Source organism: Anabas testudineus, chromosome 23, assembly GCF_900324465.2.
Source record: "Anabas testudineus chromosome 23, fAnaTes1.2, whole genome shotgun sequence".
Taxonomy (NCBI): Eukaryota; Metazoa; Chordata; class Actinopteri; order Anabantiformes; family Anabantidae; genus Anabas; species Anabas testudineus.
Genome location: NC_046631.1, coordinates 3,094,730 through 3,115,188, shown reverse-complemented (window position 1 = coordinate 3,115,188; position 20,459 = coordinate 3,094,730). Strand labels below are relative to the sequence as shown.

The following is a 20,459-nucleotide window of genomic DNA, read 5'->3' as shown; positions in this document are numbered from 1 at the left end:
ACAGGCATACTGGAAAGTCTCACTTCACTATTGCAATTATTTCTCTTGCTATCTAACATTGTGTAAGGATTTAGAGTTTTAAAGGACATGATTATAATGCCAGACACAATGTGAATAAGTTAAGGGGTTTATTATGACAAGGGAATGGTAACAAGGCAGGGGAGAGGGAAACAATGAGACCAGAAAACAAACTTAAAACTAGAACAACCAGAAACACGACAAGGCTCAAAGTAACAAGGTGGTGGCTGGAAAGCAGTATCAATGCTGATGTTGAAGTTAGTGAAGAGGAGCTTAAAAAAGGAGGCTTGTGCACAGGTGAGGCTGATCAGGGTGAACAGCGGCAGGAAGAACAGGTGCACTCCATGAGGGATGGTGAAGTGTGGCTAGAGAAGTGAGGACAGGGCTAGGAAAGGAAATGAAAGTCAAAATAAAAGCATGGGCCATGAAGTGATGACACAATGACTAAAATGTGCCATGATGACTGTGAATGGATACTACATTATACTCCTACGTTGTAATTGCCCCCTTCATGTTTCTAGTCATCTTTACATGTCATTGCAGTTTCACATAACCTGATGACAGCTCAGATGGCTACTGTTGTGAGTATTACATTAAGAGGATGACAAAATACTTCAGTGGCTTTTGATAGCTTCAAATTGATACTGTGGCTAACTGCAACCTCATTTACAGAAACAAAAAAAGAATCAAGAGTAAGAAATCAAGAAAAGAGTTTTAGGTATTTGTTGTTTTTTTTTTAAATGGGAGAATAACTTCAAAAGCTTTCACATTCTAATAAGCCTCTTTTACACAGCTTGTAAATCAGCAACCTGCTGTCTGAGAGCTACAGTATGTGGTAGAGACAGCCTCTAACACTGCCGGGATTAAATTTCAAATCCCACTGGTCTCTATGTTTAGTGTGCAAAAATTACATAAAAACGTGCTATCAAGCAACTTGGTGAACCTCAACAGACTAAGTAGACAGTCATGTGTGCATGTCTGAAAAGGAAAATATGATTTTAGAGGTTTTAAGATAAGCTGGAGAAGAGAGGAGAGACCAACTGCACTCTACAAGACTTACTAGAAAAATACCTGGTGTCCTTCTCATATCACAACACATATTTTAACCTTGAATGTTTATGGTGCTGGAGAAAAGAAGTTTAAACTTTAATCTACAGAAATCTCAATGGACACCAAGCAAGTGCATCACATAATTATTTTTTCTAGAGAAAAACATGGTTAACTGAAACTGAATAAACTCAAGACATAAAAGCTGATTCCCTTGTAATAAACTTGAATTTAGAACAGGACATTTAAATAACCGTAGATATAATTATGTATCATGTTAACTGTCAAAAGCTCAGATACAGAAGAAACAGATACAGTCTTGTGGTTTCTTGTTGATCATCCACTAATTGTGGTGAGGAAAAAACAAATCTAATTGCTGCTGACACTTTTGACAAGTTTTTGAAAGCTGCATTTGATCAGTATTTTCTGAGTATTTATGCAGCTTATGAAAACGCTGCCATCCTCTACTTTAAGTAATTTTTTAAACTATTGTTGTTCTTTTGCAGCAGAGAACACGTAGAACTATGCGTAAATACCACTTAAACTTTCTTTTGTGAATTTGTGCTCTCATTTATAAGGGCACATATTTTCAAAATGCTTTCAGACAGGAACTTTGGCCTTAAATCTCTACAGCGGAACCGAGTAAAGTGAAAACACTTACTGACAGAAAATAGTATGTGACATACAGGAGCTGAGTTCTGCCTCTCAAGAAGCAAAAGAGACACGATCAAGTCACACAGACACACAGACCGGGTGACAAACACTTACTTTCCTAAGAAGAGGGCGTGCACCTCGCCCCTGCATCAGCGAGCTTTGTTTTATTCCCTTCAGTCCACACAAGCACACGTATTGAGATGGATTTCTGCTGGGCACCATGGAAACCAGTGGGGCTATTCTCCTTCACCATGTCTGAGGGAGGGAGGAAAGGAGAAAGAGAGAGTTAATCAACAACAACACACATTCTCATTCTGCCTCCTCTCACTGCCAAGCTGCACACACACACACACAAAATGTTTTATACATTCACGTAGATCTGGACGGTTTTTGTTCAGGTTCAGATTGAAAGGCGTTTCCACAGGAGGAAAAATACAAGTTTACCAAATTGATTATTCTCCTTTTTAGCATCTACTGGAGACTGCGTTGGGGAAGAAAAGTGTATAAAAATGAGTCCAAATGTAAATGTACTATACTAATATCATCATAACGAGTTGTTGCTGTCATTATAAATAAATCCACTCCTCCATGCTGTGATGTAAATATTTCCAAAGTAAAAATCTCTTATACTACATATAATCTTAACCACACAAAGACTTTAAAGACAGGCAAAGAAGCTAAATATTTTTTTGCGATACTAATAAAGTAAAACTATTATTCCTCAGCTTTGTGTGTTGCCAGCTTAACCTTAAAAACAATTATTATGTATATTATATGTATATATATAGATAGATACATAAGTAAATACATAGATTGCTAATGCTAATGATAGATTAGCTAGCGTTAATACATTACCCCTCCACACCTGTTGCGTCCATTTTAGTCGAATTTATCATTGAGGAAAACTGTAACATGACTTGGCTACATAAGACACTTTGAAAGATGGATAAACAACATTACAGAGTTAAATGTTTTACCTGTTTTAGTCACAATTAACCTTAAAAAAAGTTGTATCGCTTTGCGTTGAATTCTGATCAAACTGCGCCATCACCTGGTACGTTCCGTTTATCACGCCTAGACGTCATCACGCAGCGACAAGGAAGTGCTACTGTGCGTGTCCTTCACTGAGCTTGGTGCTACGGGATCCAAACACGTTACACAAGTTTCCTATCAGCAATTTGTTACCTGAATTATGCGGATTTGTCATTTTATATGAACTGACAGGAGTAAACAGAAGCGGTGGTTGGAACGAAAAAAATCAGTGAGAGGTTTTAACCTTTCCTTCAGTAAGTGACTGTGGCAGCTAGCCTCAAGCTATTGCAAGTTGCTGTGTAGCATCAAACTGAACCCTTTTTGGTTGAGCTACTGGAGCTCCTGTGTTAACAGATCTTGCCCTTTTGTTCCTGAAATTTCTCCTAGGGTCAAGTAGCAATGTCGGCTCCAAATTTAGCAGAAAGAAAGGCCTGCTGGGATGCCAGAGACCAGCTGTGGAAATGTCTGGATGATAGTGATGACAAAGCTGCACTCTGCCAGAACTTCCAAAAGGAGTTTGAGGCAAAATGCCCTGCTCAGTGGGTAAGCTATGCCTTCCTTTTATCTTTGCAATCAGAAAGATCTGGGATCTGTATTAGTAGAGATCAAAATGTTAGACTTTAAGCAGGCACGCTTCACTGAGCTGAACTCTAAATCGAACACTGAATGGTTGTTGTTTATCTTTTTCATTTTTTTCTTACAGGTGAAATATTTCACCAAGAGGAGAGACTTTTTGAAATATAAAGAAAGGATGCAGACAGAAGGATTCACGCCCGCTGAAGGCCCCCAGAAGCCATCATAACCTTCACTCGACAGCAGACAGTGAGAATCTGTAGTATGACTTTTCGTCTTATTCAGAAAAGTGGCAAGCGCAGGACTTGGAGAGGAGTTTTCTTTCTTCATCGAGGACTCTGACTACCTGAACTTCATTCTAATTTATTTTGTAAAGAGATTTCAAGCTGCTTCAAGACACCATCCATGTTAGCAGATTCAACGTGCAGGACACAACACTTTCTTTGTTCGTATGAGTGTTGTATAGATCACCTCATCATGTGTGAACAGAGTGTTGTTCTACCCTCACATGGGGTTTGAGGGATCTTAATAAAGGTTTGTATTAAAAGTGTAAATGTAATACACAGATAAAATCACATTAAGGTGACTAATGTATGGCTTTTATTAACTGAATATATTTTCTAATTCAAGGAAAGTACTATTTAGTAAGTAAAATCCCCCAAGTGGGACTGACACCATATGTTAGATGAAAATAAAAGAAAGAATACATACTCTGTGGTTTTAGTGGTTTTATTATTGTACATGTGTAATGCATTATCCTTATTCTAGTGTTGTCTTAGATGGATATGACTGAGACGTCAATACATAATTCAGCAATATTACAGCTCATTTGGAGACAGGCTAAGGCACATTATATTACAAGTCTGTATGTATTTACAAAGAAGTGTGGCCCCTAAGTCAAAGGTCACCTCTGCAACACCAGAAGGTCTATAAGGCCTATAAATTGGAATGCAGACATTTAAAAAGCCACAAATTACATTTCAAATTTGTGTAAAAATATAATGTGTATCCTTTCCATCTTTGCACAGTACGGTGTTATGTGCAAACCTTTTCACCAACAAACAATTGTGATTTGACAGTTGATTGAACAGATTACAACCCTGTACTCGCTCACTCTTCCTGCCTTAAATGCTTTGGATGCTGCCTTCAGCAATAAATCATGAAGGGACTTTGTAGCCTTCCACATCTGTGATCACATGCCACGAGAAAAGTCACGCTTCCACGATAACAAATTAACATGATCATCCTGTTGCTTAATTTTACCTCAGGTTGTAAATTTTTTTTTTTTTCAGATGTTATGATTTCATCATCTTATTCTGAGGTTGTCAGATGTACTCAATATGAAAAGTGCAACAGGCTGAAAACAAGGCAAGTAATTAAGGAGGCCTTGCTCCCCACTGGGAGCATGACCTTGGCTGTAAAATCAAAAGCATCCAGCTGGCAGCTCAGAAATCAAGTCAGTAGAAAGGGAGACATACAGTACGGTTTACATTCTTGATATTGTGATAGTAGTGATAGTAGTGAACCTGGGTCCTGCACTGCTGAGGTACAGTAAGGCAAAAACACTGTTGGGGTTACAGATTTGATTCCCATAGGAAACTGTGTAGTTCATGACAGGCACTAACATGTTAAAGGCACTAGTTGTACTGCAAGGTACTAAAAGTTCACAGTATAATATGGCACACAGTCAGCTTCAGAAACTTTGGTAAAGACATCAGTCAAACAATAAAAGGCCTAAATTTCCAAAACAACACAGATAGCACCTAGGAATAACTATGGAAGTATATAAGCTTTACTTACACACACCTCTTTAGAAACAGTTTATATAGACTCCTATGAAGAAAGAATACTGGGTACATCTGAAAAGCTTAATAATAAGAAGTTTTATGGATACAGTACATTAGCAACCATAGTAGAAGCCTCGTTTTAAGCATTTATCTTGCTTTACAACAGCAGCCAGCTCTGTTTTACACCATTAAGTGTAAGGTCTCAGCAAACAATTCATCAGCACACCATGTTGCAATGTAAGTGAGTTAAAGATCAATGTGTAGCATGTGCTGCAGAGGTTCAGCAAGCATGCAGTAAAAAGAGGCTTGTCTACAATGGCCACGTAGCTTATTTCTATCAAAGTATCAACTAACCCACAAAAGAGCGCATGATTCGGCTCTCAAACACTTCTACAGACATGTCACAAATTGAAAAAATAAAATATCAGCTCTCGATCACACTGTGTGTTGCTTTTAGTGACATTTCCAGTGATTCAGTGAAAACAGAATCTTTGTTAACAGAGGTAAAAAAAAAAAAAAAACAACGAAAATTTGTGGCTGGAGGTCAGAGATCATATGGTGGATAAAAATAGAATTTAAATCTTAAGTCTAAGCAACAGGTTGTCCCTCTCTTCTTTTTCTCCTCTTTCCCTCATCCAGCTTTCTCATTCATGTGCAGTCTAATCAGTCCGGTATAAACTCTGAGCAAGACCATCCTTTTTGAGACACCATATATCATTTTCTCCATGTCTGTCCTCACGGAATCGTTTGCCCAGCCTCTCATTCTCTTTCTGTCTCATTCATCATGTCTTCTTTCCAGGGGTCTCACTCAGCCGGTGGTTATAAGCTCCCTGTGACGTTCCTTGCCACTGCCCAGGCTGGGAATTCGGTCAGGCTAAACAGGGGAACACCCCATGTGGTGATGGCCAGCATGACCACTGCCACGCCAATTAGGTTCACCCCAAAACCTGCCTTCACCTGTACAAGAAGAAGTGAAAAAGGAAATATGTTAAAGCACTGAGTTGCAGGCATCTAGTGAAGAAACAGTTAAGACATAAAAAGCTAACTCCATTCTTCTGATTTCGTAAGACATTTTTGACACACTGTACTCTCAGACCCTTTGATGCTGCAGGTGCAGAAAGAGCATGTGACTTTGTGCGAATGTGTGTGTGTACGTACCATGTCGCTGATCTGCACGTGGCCGTAGCTGAAGACAATGGCGTTGGGGGGGTTCCCCACTGGGAGCATGACCCCGAATGACACACACATGGTGGAAGGGATCAAAGTGTGGAGAGGGTTGATCTGCAGAGTCTCTGACTGGAAGCAGGGAGAGGGGTGTTGAGGAGACACGGAGGAAGATAAAAGAAGAAGAAGAAGATACAGAAGGTGAGACAAGAGAGAGAGGTGTGGGAGATGATGGAGTGGGGGCGTAAGGCAAGAACGTATGTAAGATAAGTACAGGAAAGAAGAGATGACGAGTCGGGGGGGGATAGCAAGAACAGGGGAGAGATCAAAAGTCACATGAGTTTTACTGCATAACTTTTAAAAAAAAACATTAGATGACATACACCTAGACAAACAAAATATAAGTCCAACAGGAACTTTGTTCTGTGTCCATCTGAACACCACCATGGGTTACCATGGGACACGTGTGTGTCATATTTTTCAGAATCATTGCTCATAAAAAACTGCCACTGTGTGTGAAGTCGTGTGTGTCGTACCAGAGCAGACAAGATGGGCAGAAAGACGGTGAGAGTTGCCGGGTTGGAGGCAAACTCTGTGACTGCTGACACCAGCAGGCAGGCCAGCAGTGTGACAGCCCAGGGAGGAAGACCACTCATTGGCTCCAGCTGCCTGCCGATCCAGACCGACAAGCCCGACACCTGCACACACACGTACAGAAAAGTAGACACGTGAGCATCCTCAGAGGGCATCGTCAGTCTCTCACCTCTATACTGGATCCTCCTTCTTTTAAACCAAGGATGGGACTACAGTCTCTTCTCAACACCAGATTAAATTTGATTAGATGCATGTAAATGATAAAACTGCATATTAAAAACTTAGAAGTTCCCCTGACGTTTATAAGATAACCTGAAGCTAATCAAAAATGCGTTTACAGATTTTACACTCCTGCAATAGAACAACACACACACACACACCTTACAACCAGCAGCAAGAGCATAGCCTCCTCCAACGAGGATGACGATCTCCCACGGCATCAGTCTCTGGAAGTCCTTCCAAGTGATCATGGGAGCCAGTGGGTCAGATTCTGAACTTTCATCTGCTGATTAAAAACCACAGAAAATGACAATAGAGCAGCATGGTGACAGCTGGGCTGTGAGTTCTCATAGGATTTAATTAACATGGTATTTTGGTTTTTAAGGGTAATTTATTCTTTAATTAGCGAAAGTGTGCATTTTAAAACATGGTTTGGTATTTCTTGTGGTGATGATAAATTATTATATGATACTGTATGTGTATAAAAACAATCAATAAATATTGTCAGACTTTTGCAGTGTTTTTTATTAACTGCTGTCAAATTTTAATAGCCTGAACTGTGAATCTATAAAACAACTTGACTGACACCCTAGATATTGTTGCATATGTTAAACAGCATCTATATGATACCTAAAGTACATAAACCAAATGTTGTTTAGTCTGATGAGAAACTGTCTGATGAAGAGTATATTGTCCTGACCTGTGTCTTTACAGCAGGAAGATGAAGAGGAGGAGAATGGCCGCCTGGCAGGGATGAGGAAGAGCAGGAAGCCAAGGAGGACAGAAACTGTTGCATCAGTCCTGTAGCCTTTCCTAAAGGGGGAAGAGGCAGCAGAAATTGAAAAGCAGAAAAGTAACAAGAGATTCCTCTTAGTGTCTTTTATACTCTGTAGGCCTAACCTAGTGCAACCTAGCGCAGAGCCTTTCTGTGTGTTTCATGATATAAATTGTGAATTGTATGTATACATGGACATATACTACAGTCACTGACATACTCTTGCATCAGTGTGTATTTTTCCTGGCACTGCCATAGCCACTGGTCACTGTCTGATCACTGACGCTCGTTAGTGATAACACCGTCTGCGGTTGTGTGGCGCAACATTATGAGCACTTACTTTTCAAACAGAGACGTCCAGCCGGGCACAAAACCCGGCTCTCTGGTGAACCACAGCAGAGTCATCAGGATGAAGAAAACACCAGTCACCACCTCTGGGTAGCTGCGACACACACACACACACAGAAGCCGCAAGAGATTATGAGCAACAATGAAGGATAATATAATTGTACCATAGTCATACTGACTTAATGCATTCACCAACCTGACGTTAAACATCATAACTATTGTTTTAGTGCAACCCATAACCAAAATCTAATTCTAAGAGGCTAGGTGAAAAATCAATTCTCAATGTTCGGACAGCAGTGAGGACAAATCAAAATTTCCTCAAAATGCAGAAATACACTTCATGCAATTGCTAACCAATACAAAACCTCCACATATCTTTAAATCGTGAGTGGAGCTGGACATTTTTGCAGTTTTTGAGGTAAAACACCAGAATTTGACCATTAATTTCTGTGGCTAAGATAACATCTGTTTAATGTTCAAACAGGTTTCCACTGTGGGTGGATTGAAAGTCCTCTAACAAAAATAAAAATCCCTTACATAAAGCTTCAAGGGTGATCCATTCAGGGCAGCTAAGAAAAAGAAACTACACAGACAGACAGAAGTCCCACCTGATGGGTCCCAGTTTAGCATACTCTTCATGGATCCTCCTTTCTGACAGCATCTCTCTCTTGGTTTTGCGTTTCTTACTCAGCGAGCATGTCTCTCTGAAGCTGGACACACAAGAACAACAACATCAGCCATACAGTGATCTGACAGACACTGTTTTCTAACCTGAAACCACAGGATGCCTAATTGTGCAGCGGTTTACACTGTACTACAGGTGCGGGGATCATCATGAGTCTATAATGATAGCATGGGATAAAGAGCAGACATACCATAATCGCACATGGGAATGACAGTGAGCTGAGCAACTTCCAGTGCATTATACAATCACACCAAAACACATATGCACTCACTTGCAGCCTAGGAAGAGGAAATGTAGCCACAGCCAGGTGAGGACCAGCATGATGATGGCGATGGGGAAGCTGAAGATGAACCAGGTGCCGAAGTTTATCACCTTTGCATCTGGATAACGACTGGTAGGATAAAGGCAAAGGCAAAGAGAAGCAGAGAGTTCATTCAGGATATTTGTGTGTAGCACTAGTAGCACTAGTGCAATAGTGGCACAGGGTCACCAGTGACACCCAACAATTCAATTGTTTGATAAGAGCCACAGTGATTTCATGTTAATGTGTGATATACTGATGTTTCCATACGTCACAGTCTCTGTAAAGGCTGAACCTGATGACCAAAGAGAGCACTTGTAGTGATAAAAATAGAATATTATCAGGATGAACAAACAACAACTTAACCCCCATCAGCCACCTACACTGACCCTGTCTCAGCCATTTGTGTTTGCTTTGACTGACAACTGCTGTCCTTCCCATCTAGCTATCTGTGCAGCAGCACAGCTGACTGTCCACGCTGATAAGAGGTGAGTCCCTGAAACAGGAGCCACAGTTTATCACTGAAATTCTCTAGACAAACCTCTCTTTAATCACTGATGTAAAAATGATTTGGTCATTTCTGCATTGCAGCCTAGATTTCAGACATTTACCTCATCCTGAGTCAATACTCAAATTCATATGATTTGATTTGCAAAGGCAGCAAATTCCTCTCAACCTTGTTGCCATCCTGATGTAAGATGTAGGGAAAGTCAGGGGGATAATGGCTTTTAGCTGAGCTTGTGGACTTTATTCTCTAACAGGGCACTTCTTGGCCAATCAAGTCAAACTTTATTTGTATAGCACTATTATTTCGCATAGGTTATACAATTCGAAACGCCAGCCAGTGTCTCCACAGTTGAGTCATTCAAAGCTGTGTGGATGATAAAGCGTGTTTGCTCAGACATGCTTCACTGCGGCCTCGGCTGTATGGACGCTAAGCAGGGTAAAGGTGATGTTCAGAGATGATCGTGCATGTGCTGCAGACACAGCTCTGCCATCTTGGCGGGAGCCCCCAGGCACCCATCAAATGAATACCGGTCTAAGTTTATTTTATTCATCATTCGAATAATGTCAAGTTAATTGAATCACATTTGATCTAAATCCAATTAAAATAGTGATACAAAACCAGTGATACACTAGTGAACTAAAACAGTCAAATTCTCAATATCATGCTGACAACACCACTGGCTGCCTACCTTGTTTTGTTGGTTTTCTGATAAGAGGTACATTTCCTGTTTGCAATCAAGAGGATAAGCCAATTTCTTCAATTTCAAAACCTGAAAAAGGAAACTGGCCTCAGCTGATAACCTGTAAACATCGGAGCCTGTTTCCCTACTAGAACTGTCAAACAGCCTAAGCTCAGTTTGTATGAAGACACGAGCCTCCTAAAATAATGAAAAGATCAGATCTGCTGGCAGTTTCACAGTTGTTCACACTTTGACTCACATGAGCCTAATGACACACGAGAACACAGAACTGACAGTTTGATTAATTTTAAGCTCACAATCATATACATTTGGGCAGGTAATGTTTTGGAAAGCTGGGGTTGGACTGGTTACAGTTACTGCTGATATTACCCTACTGCAACTGACCCACACACACAGAATTAAAACCTGTGCTTTGTCCAACTGCGACATAAAGGAAACCATTCTGCCAGGCTTAGTGCCATGGCTAGAGGAAATCAGCTCTGTTAGGACTGTAGAGGCTGAGTAGCTTGATCTCAGACCTTGGTGTACCCCCTTCCCTCCCAGACGCTAAGCTAACATTACTGTGAGTGTCTCAGTCCAGCCAGCACAGCAGCCAAGATAACAACAAAGTTTTAAATGTGCTGGAAAGTTGAGATGGTGTCTGCAATCATCCTGAGTTAACACTGGATTAAATCAGACCAGAGGGCAAGAGCTTTAAAGCAATCAGACAAGTGTGTGTGTGTGTGTGTGTGTGTGTGTGTGTGTGTGTGTACCCACGTGTTAAACTGCTCAGCAAAGATGAGGTTGGTGGATGTGCCAGTGATGGTGATGAGTCCGCCGATGGTCGCGGCGTAGGTGATGCTGAGGGACAGGCACTTACAGATCATGTGATCCCTCTTGGTGGGATACTGGGAGTCTCTCCTGGCCTTCACCCGCTTCACATTCGGGATTTCGATTTCAACCTAAAAGACAGACATTAACTGACTAAAACAGGTCAAGAAAGGGTGAATGTTTGTCACCCCTGTTTCGTTCACAAACCTATATAGTCCTAACCTGTGGCAGGTGTCCGTTGGAGCCCTGGTTAGAGACTGGTTTCAGACAAAAACCATTTACCTCCCCAGTTTGTACCTGTGAAGAAGAGAAAGAGACCTGACTTACAGTACAGCATGGTTACAGATTTTTCTGTTGCTCTGATGTTAATTATTTGTGTACAGCTAAAAACAGCTGTAAAAATCATTACAGTCTCACCTCATTCACCTCTAACATAGAGAGTTCCTGCTTGGTGCAGTCACTGTTGGAGAGAGATAGGGAAAGGAAATCAAGGTAATGAGAATTCACAATAACAAAATATTTTTTGGAATTAGAGTTTTGATTAATACTGATAAGCAAATGAATGTGATGTATTGTTGGTGCTTGTAAATCCGCTCTTTTGTCAATGTGCATACAATGTTTTATTGCTATTCCTATAATAAACAGGGTTAAAACTATAACAGTAAAAGACCCTGCAGTACACAGTATACACAAAAACACATTTGACATGTCATCATAAATGCACATACCTGTCATTGCGATAGAGCAGCTCTAACTGGTTTTTCTCCTGGTTCTCTTCTTTGTCAGAAACAGCTGCAGACAATAACAGTCATAGTCAAAGTTTAACAGGACAACTGTAAAAACACTGGATTTTGAAATAGTGTTTGTTCACAAGTGATTTTTTTCTGCTACTGTACTGTGGGTTGACAAACTTCTTACTTAACCTGTTTTTGTTTTCCTTTGATTATGATAAAGTACTGCTGGACTACGCCCGTTATCTATCTACACAGTCTGTGGGTTGATGCAGACATTGCATAAAAAATAGTTTAATGTTGGAAGGCTTTATTATGGTTTAGCGATCTCCCCCTGTAGCGACAGAACCAGACGTACCAGTGTCTTCCTCAGGGGCCTCAGTGGTTTCAGAGTCATCATGGCTGTCGGCCAAACCAGTGCAGATGAGCTGCTGTAGGACGGCCTCGGCTATGGGCATCACCATGGCCGTGGTGGACGTGTTGCTGAGCCACATGGACAGAAACACTGTGCAGCACATGAAGCCCAGCACCAACCTGGAAGGAAGAAAGGGACTCTGACGGATTTGTGTTTGCCTCGGTCTAACTGTGTGTCATTGTTTCTTACACATTCCAGTACATTTTATTGAATCTGTGGTGTATCTGTGGTGAATCTGAAGTGTGTGCTGCTTACATGCCAGGCTTGGCCCCTGCGATCATCACCATGCGCAGTGCGATGCGTTTGTGCAGGTTCCACTTCTCTATGGAAGCGGCCAGGCAGATGACCCCCATCAGCAACAAAGTGGTGTCCTTACAGTACTCTGCGGCAACCTGAACACACACACACACACACACACACACACACACACACGCATGCACATGAAACATTTAAGTGTTTCAGATTTACTAAGAAAATCAGCTAAATTATGAGAGAAGACTGTAACTTGTGATGCCTCTTGCTTTTCCCTACTTTACCCACTTCCCTATTTCATCTTCCTTTGTTTGGATCAACACAGTGTGCCACTTGTTCTCTTTTAATCTGCTCCATTTCCCACCTGCAGGGTTCATAGCCTCAGCAGTGCCTCCTCACCTCTCACCTAAAACCTGCTGCACTTCCTCTCCATTTCTATGCATGTACTCATGGATAAAGGCCAGAAAAAAGGGGAAATCTCGGTAGCTTGACCACTTGTTGTATGCCGAATAGTGTAAAAACATTCAGTGTAAAAAATGGCCATCACAATTTCCCAGAACCTACGTGGCATCTTCAAATTACTTGTTTCATCTGACCAATAATCTAATAGTACCATTACAAATAAAGACTGTAAGAGCTGTAACACTGTAATTTGTAAAATATATAGATATACCAGCACAGTAAAAGGCAGTCACAACACAATATTCAGATGGCTTAACTCACTAACACTCACTGCTGACTAATACAAGTTGAGACATGTGCTCCAGTTTTGAAAAGAACACAACAAATGCCACATGGGCTTGTGTATGAGATGTAGGTTAGCTCCGCTCATTTAAAAACAGTTAATCAGTTCCACTTTAGATTAACAGCCAACAATCAAATGTCATAGGACTGGGGTGATTTACAATCAATGAGGTGTAGATAGCAGATAACAACCCGATAACGTGTTGCTGCTGCTGAACTGTGAATAGCACTTGTAAGGAATAAACATGAATAACACTCAACAGACCTACTGTACATCCCTATTGTGACTTAAAAGTACTGAGCGGCCAACAGAAATGAGCATTAATATTTTAAGAAAGCAAGATCTCGAGTATGTACTTTAACGCTACATGCAGGCACCCTGCCAGGGGTCACTAGTAGGTTCATGTGGGACATTCAGGGTATCAGGGGAGACTGGGAGTACCAAGATAGACTGGAAATGTTGCATAAAGCTCTCTGCTGGCATGTTTGCCGAACACCACCACAAGAGGCTTACAGCAGTGTTAACAGGCAGCTTTGTCACTGTTTGTCAATGCGATTTGGTCACATGAGGCCTACAGCTCATATTTTATGTAATGCTGATAATAAAATGAAGGGGTGAGTTGAATGGAGGAAAAAAACGGTGTAGCTAGTATAGAAGCACTGAAAACGCAGGCTGTGATCATCAAGTGAAACCCATAACACTTTAACAGGGCCGGGCAGTGGTAATGGTGCTTTATCTGAGTGGGTGGGTGTGGGCACGTGTGAACGCATGTACTGTACTCACAGATGAAAGAACGGGATTATGATGCGGACTGCCAGGTTAATGGGCGGCTGATAAAACCTTAACAGCTGAGTGACTCCTCGATAAGTACCGCTGCATTGTAAAAGCCCTCACTGAAACTTAAATGTATCCAAGAAGCCTTTCATTCTGTACATAAAAGCAAGTGTACAGCTGGATCTGAGGTCCTGACACATACTCACTCAGTTCACAGCCGAGAAAAGCCTTTCACCTGATCTGGAATTACTCTATATTTCCATATACAGCAATCTGATCAGCTGACTCTTAGCTGATTCATGGTTCTCTCGTTGATTCCCTGCATTGATGTTAAGCCACACACAGTTTACTACAAGTGTTTCTTTTACTTTTCCCCTAAGAGAGACAAAGCCTGGCACACGCTAATATTTACTTCTATTTACTGAGATGATTTGATGAACAGTATAAGGGGCAACCTGTGTTGTGTTCTGCCTCATGTGAGTCTTTGTGTGTCAGTTTGATTATATTTACTCTAATTATGTCCTTATTTAGGCTGAAACTAGTGGGTAGAGATAACAAATTAGCTCTCAATAATGTTTTAACCACCCAAACAGAATAAGAGAACTCATTTCAGCTCTTGCCAAAAGACCGTAAAGTTCAAAACAAAGGTAGACTCACCTCACTCGACTTGAGCACCCCAAAAAGCGGGTAGAGGAAGGCTGGGACCAGAGCTGCAGCACCCAAGGGAACAGCCTCCGACACCCAGTAGACCGCTGTCACGATCAGCACGTATGCACAGCATGCCTCCTGCAAGCAGGGGAGAAAAAAACATCATCAACAACCAGCAAAGGTTTGTGATCATCGATCCAGTGAACTGTTTAGAACTACTGTTTTGAACTATGGTTTCGAGTTTATTATCTGGATAGTGTTTTATTTGTTTTTTGCTTTTACATAAGAACATTCAGTGTAACATCTTCCATTCACCGGCCAGTTAATCTGTAATTAATAAACCCAGGGGGTGAAGAATGAGCCACAGGGCTCCAGCATGAAGCATGCCCAGACCTGGTCAGACCGTGAAGCCATATAAATCCTGGACTTTAAAGAAATTACTCTAATGTGATAAATCCCTTTCTTAGTGCTGCAAGTCTGTTGCTGGTAATAGACACTTATGGATCAAAATGTAAAGATGAAGGATTTGTTTGTATTCTGTCAGGTAGATGGATCAAGCAAAGTCAAATGAATTCCCTTAGGAAATGTACCCATCACCCCAAGGCAACATGCAAACAAATAAATGCACACATTCACAGCTGACATGAAACAATGAAATCACACTGGAACAAAAACAATCTGATGTTAACCAGTCGATGTATTGCTTCGCTTATCTGGAGTGATACCGCGAGCGGTTTACAGTCTTGTGAGCCACTGACACGGTAACAGACAGCTGTCGAAAAATACCAAGAAATCCTGCTAAGTGAACGATGAACTGAGCGTGATGCATGTTTATGCCTGATATATAGAAAAGAGATAAAAGTTTAATTAGTTAATTTAATTCAGTGAATTACAGTTAAACATATGATGTCTGATTCTACAGCTAATTGTGCAATTGATATTATTTTGGCTGTCGTGGCATGGACTGTCACTCTAAAGGCACAAGCTGCACTCCACTTTTGAGAAAGAGGCATTTCCAGGCTTTAGGCACCGCCACCGGATTAGGCTGAGAACAGAACAAGGCGTTTGAGTTCGTAATCAAAGTGGGCCTTGCCAAAGAAAATATCACAATTTAAATCCCCCTGACAACACACACTAACTGTGTAAAGCAAGAAAACGTGTAAAAAAAAAAAAAAAAAAAAAGGTTTTGCTCATTAGCAGCTCAGTTAACAGTCCTTTAATCAGTGTGTGTGTGTGTGTTTTCAAAGGGATCGTCACATTTAGGAAACATGACGTCATCAGGCAACCTGACTGATAACAGGATTAAAGCCCCACTTCACGGTGTGACGGTTGATCTGTCAGAGAGGAATGTAAAGAGGAAAACACATAAAGGAAGAAGCACATATCCAGTTAAAAAGAGACACACATGGATGGGTAAGTAAACACACAGGGCAGTGAGATATGCAACACTGATTCAGCAGTCACTGGTCATTGATTATTGGTGTCGCTCATATATTTATCTGTGCTTCTTTTTCTAGTTTTGCAAGTTAAAGCCAAAGTGCTGGGTAAGCAAAGAGGTGAGAAGCAAGGCGACAGCCAGACTTTATACTGAGACGTGTCAGGGAGCAGACGTCAATACTGTTATTTTAATCAAGGCTTTCTGGCTTCTATTAGAGTTTACTTCCAAATGAATGCAGGTGAAACAGATGGATGAAGATGCATGTTTGTTTTTTTTTCCCCCACCGCCCCTGCAGAATACTTTCCGGCTGGCTGGCATGTTTAATAAAACGGGGAATGACAGACAACAGGCGTCGTGACGAGCATGGAAATGGAGGTGTTTTTAAAAAAAAAATCCAGGCGAAAGTTCACTTGATTCTCTGAGGCTGCGAAAGAATGTGATGCTGGAGTGCCTGAGGTGAAATGGACAATGTTTGTGTGTGACTGCATGTATGTGAGCGTGTGTCTGAGCAGCAGCCTGCACCACATTATCACCACCATCACCTGAATGAGACAGTTCAGTACTGATAGGTTTAAAGGAAAATAGGACCCATGCCGGACTCGGGGGGGCTTCGGTGGGTGTGAGGCTGAGTGCATTACGTCCTGTGTCCTGAGGAAATGTATACTGTCTCTGCACTGGAGTGTATAATGTCTATGTCTGAGTTCACTGAAGCAGCAGTAGGTTTGATTTGTGGGGATTCAAACCGGCACGAGCATAACTGTACAGCACCGAGCACATCTACCCCTGCCTTCGCATGTCCTCTCTCTCTCTCTCTCTGACCTGGTCTGACTGCATCCAACAGATGTTCTGTCCTGCTGCAGCTGGACAAAGAACTGCTCTGAGCACGCGCACACACACACACACACACACAGTCACTCTGAACCCCTGTCGCATTCCAGACACAGTCTGGGGTCCCTAGTGTCGTAAGTAAGCCACGTGGGGTCAAAATCCAGCATGGTGGTAGGTTGATTATATAACTTAATTGCTTGGACTGTTTCTTTTTTTTTCTTTCTAGCAAAAGTTTTTGTTCTTTTGTTCTTTCTTGGCCTCATCCTGGGCCGCCTACTTGTGCCAAACATCCACCGGTCCTGACATAACAGCAAGGGTCCTGGGTGACAGAGCTGACTGGCCGGCTGATGGCTGAACTTGTGATCGCATAAAGGTTTCCTTGAATATTAACGGCAGTGGAAGAACATCTGTGACACAGAAGAGCTCATGTATAACACATGCAGTACGTACACACACACACCTGTTTCCACTTAATACCATTGTAACATGCTGTGTGGCTACTGCCATTTTTAGCAAGCGCTGAAAAACTATATGTCTAAGTGTTAATATTAACACTGTGATAAAGAAGTCATCACTGTATTATTATTTATTAGAATAGGAGCCATAGATAAACACACTGTGAGGTGTCAGTCCACTTGAATGTGTTGTAAACTTGTCCATGTCCTATATAAGATCATATTTAATTCATAATTACAGTAAAGCCCAGTGCGGCTCGATCGTCTACTAAAGAGTGCTTGATCAAGTTCCCTCCTATGGAACAAAACAACATGGTGATGTGACCTGTAGGATGTACTGTGAAGACCATCCTTTTTCTGAATGGTTGCATTTGGATCAGTGCAGTCCGAGCTAACAATGCAAAAGGAATCTACAAAACGCAGCTAGATGCAGTTCTTTATGAAAAGGCTGGTTCCGAAGCTGCAAAAGCAAGAAGGGAGATGAGATGAAAGACGATTGTGAACATCTGGCGAGACACGTTTAAGTGTTTTTTCATGTGTATCCTGTCAGGAACGTGTTCCGAACGTTTGAGTAACCCTGCCAGCAGATAAATAAATGAAGAGGAGTGGAAAGATAACTGTCTTGGTAGGGGTGGAAACATATACGACGAAGGCACAGTGAGAGGGCTGGAGACACACTGTCCAACGCGTTTTCCGCCTCTCATCTCCTTCCAATTCCTGTCTTTCCATTCCTTTTTACTTTTAATTTAATCACGCTTTGTTGTTCAGGTGACCTTTACTTTTTTTTCTGCCCCTGGCTCTCAGGCAGCCTGAGTCCGCCACTGGACGCACACGTCTCATCCACCAAGCAAGTAGCAACAACACTCTGCTCAAGATGTGACTGACTGCATCTTTACAGACACACGTTTTCAATAATTGGATTTATGCCGATCGAGATAATTCTATTGTTTGAATATTCACTGATCTGATAAAAAGAAAATCTCAAAACAAGCAAGTGATACAAGACAGAAAAAAACTCCTGATCCTACATGAGTATCAAGTTGTTCTCCCCCCCTGCTCTCTCTCTCTCTCTCTCTCTGCTTCTTTGTTCCCCTCACTCTTGGCTTTTAAGCAAAACACTGATCTTCATCTCATCAACATGTCGCGACATCTCCTCTCCACACACACACACACACACACACACACACACACACAATGCTCAGCTGATGATCGGGACAAGCACTCATCGAAACAGAGCACAGTGCGCCTTTTGATTGATTCTCTCTCTGCCTCTCTTTCACACACACACACACATAAAAAAAAAATCCCATCAGGACACTACAGACATCAGCAGCAACCAAGGAGGAACATCAGCTCATTAACTGGATGTGTTGTTCGGATGGTTTCTAGGTATTTAATAAAACTATATAGTTTTCTGATACATTTAAAAACGATTCTAAGTCATTTTAAAGTGTGGTACTGTAAATTCATGTATACTGTAGCTTTTGCTCTTGTTGTCTTGTCATTTCACTTTGGTAACATCTTTGTTGTATACTCATGTTAAAGAATAATATTACTGTGATTTTGTCTTACAAATCACACAAATGCAGACCTCCCTATATTTTTGAAATATAGGAGGAAATACTCAGTTTGGAGAATAAACTGATTTTGTCAACTCATGCGCAAAAAAAAAAATCATGATGCATTTGTGGTTAAACTAGTTTAGATTAGTTTCTTTTGTGTTTTTTGTTTTTTTACTCACACTGGTGGGGTGGATGAGCGGTAAGGGAAGCAGGGACAGCGGGATGAACACCACAAGGATCAGCTTTCTCGCCTTCCACAGCTTCCTGAACAGATCCATCCTGGCTGCGGCTTCCAGCCTCATGGGTGACCCGGGGCTCTGGATCGGACCGGCCACAACTCAGCAGTAACGGGCGTGAGAGTCTGGAGCCGGAAGGCGGGAGAGTCTTAAACCACCTTGGAAGAGCTGGAGGCAAGAGGAGGGCGAGGGAAGCCGTCTGCTGTTGTGCGTAAAATTCTGCTTTGGCACTGCGCTTTTACGCACAGTGTGCCGGAGCTGTGCGCGCTTCTCTCAGGTGAGTGAACTTGCTCAGACTTGATTTTTCTAACCCGAGATTTGCTTCCACCGCGTCCGACTCCCGCGCCACGCACTGCACTCGGCGGCCCTCTCCTCCTCTGTGTGCGCGATGCTGCCAGAGGTTGCAGGTGAGTGTGCCGCCACATTTATGAGTCTTGATAGGTATGCTAATTAACCACGACTATGCCCACACCCTCTGAGGCTCTGAGTGGACCAATCAGGGCTCAGTCAAGTTTGCACAAGGGGGAGTTCGAGTTAGGGGGGTTCACAGAGGAAGGGGTGGGGGTGGGAGGGTAAAGTGACTGATGGACGTGTTGAAATGTACTATATCCCACATCATGGCTGAAATGACAGTTTTCTTTACACCAATAGTGTGGGACTTAAAATATTATTAGAACAGAGGAGCTATAAAGGGAATCATGCAGGAATATTAAACATTGATTAACAGGCTACATAATAATTCACACATACATATGGTTTTAAAATCTAGATTTGAATCATAAACATAAAACAGGGTGAACACATGGAGCCCAGAAGAGCCAGGATGGGAACCACTGAGGTCACACTACCCTCTAGAGGATTCTGTGAGCCAGTGCCAGCAGCAGTAACCCTTCCAGACAGGAGCCAGCCCTCGATAGCTTCAGATTCATAAGACAGCAGATAAACACAAATGAACCTGTCTTAACCTGTACATACATTTAAAGCAGCCCCATCTTGACCAGCTGCAATATGAAACCGGTGTACACATCAATGCATCTTTAAAGTTACTCAAATAGTTACTGCTACAGAAAACTCTACATCTGTTTTTCACAAACATGGTATCATGTGACCAGAGAACTGGGCAGGGCTTCAGCACAGAACTGATGTAAGGCTTCCTGTTG

The 20,459-nt window shown here is 41.8% G+C and overlaps 3 protein-coding genes across 6 annotated transcripts in view; 1 reads left to right on the top strand and 2 right to left on the bottom strand.

Moving 5' to 3' along the window:
- The window catches only part of ptprz1b (protein tyrosine phosphatase receptor type Z1b), a 55,909-nt gene extending 53,136 nt beyond the window's left edge, over positions 1-2,773 (bottom strand). For all 4 annotated transcript variants that reach the window (XM_026363131.1, XM_026363132.1, XM_026363134.1 and 1 more), the window contains exons 1-2: positions 2,697-2,773; positions 1,834-1,974 (exon numbers count right to left, since the gene is read on the bottom strand). In XM_026363131.1, coding sequence (XP_026218916.1) covers positions 1,834-1,941 — 108 coding nt within the window. In that variant the 5' untranslated portion in view covers positions 1,942-1,974; positions 2,697-2,773. The remainder of the gene's footprint in view (positions 1-1,833; positions 1,975-2,696) is intronic.
- Positions 2,774-2,814: 41 nt separating this feature from the next.
- LOC113164040 (cytochrome c oxidase assembly factor 6 homolog) lies at positions 2,815-4,010 on the top strand. The gene is made up of 3 exons (XM_026363137.1): positions 2,815-3,005; positions 3,139-3,294; positions 3,455-4,010. The coding sequence occupies exons 2-3, from the start codon at positions 3,151-3,153 to the stop codon at positions 3,551-3,553; spliced, it is 243 nt and encodes an 80-aa protein (XP_026218922.1). The 5' UTR covers positions 2,815-3,005; positions 3,139-3,150; the 3' UTR covers positions 3,554-4,010.
- Positions 4,011-4,657: 647 nt separating this feature from the next.
- On the bottom strand, positions 4,658-19,415 carry slc13a4 (solute carrier family 13 member 4). The gene is made up of 16 exons (XM_026363136.1): positions 19,243-19,415; positions 14,790-14,918; positions 12,617-12,753; positions 12,305-12,480; positions 11,944-12,007; positions 11,633-11,675; positions 11,438-11,512; positions 11,162-11,346; positions 9,168-9,287; positions 8,820-8,921; positions 8,204-8,305; positions 7,789-7,901; positions 7,250-7,371; positions 6,812-6,973; positions 6,270-6,407; positions 4,658-6,068 (listed from the first exon to the last, which is right to left on the bottom strand). Exons 1-16 carry the CDS (start codon positions 19,363-19,365, stop codon positions 5,931-5,933), a joined length of 1,929 nt encoding a protein of 642 aa, XP_026218921.1. The 5' UTR covers positions 19,366-19,415; the 3' UTR covers positions 4,658-5,930.
- Between the last annotated feature and the right edge of the window lie 1,044 nt (positions 19,416-20,459).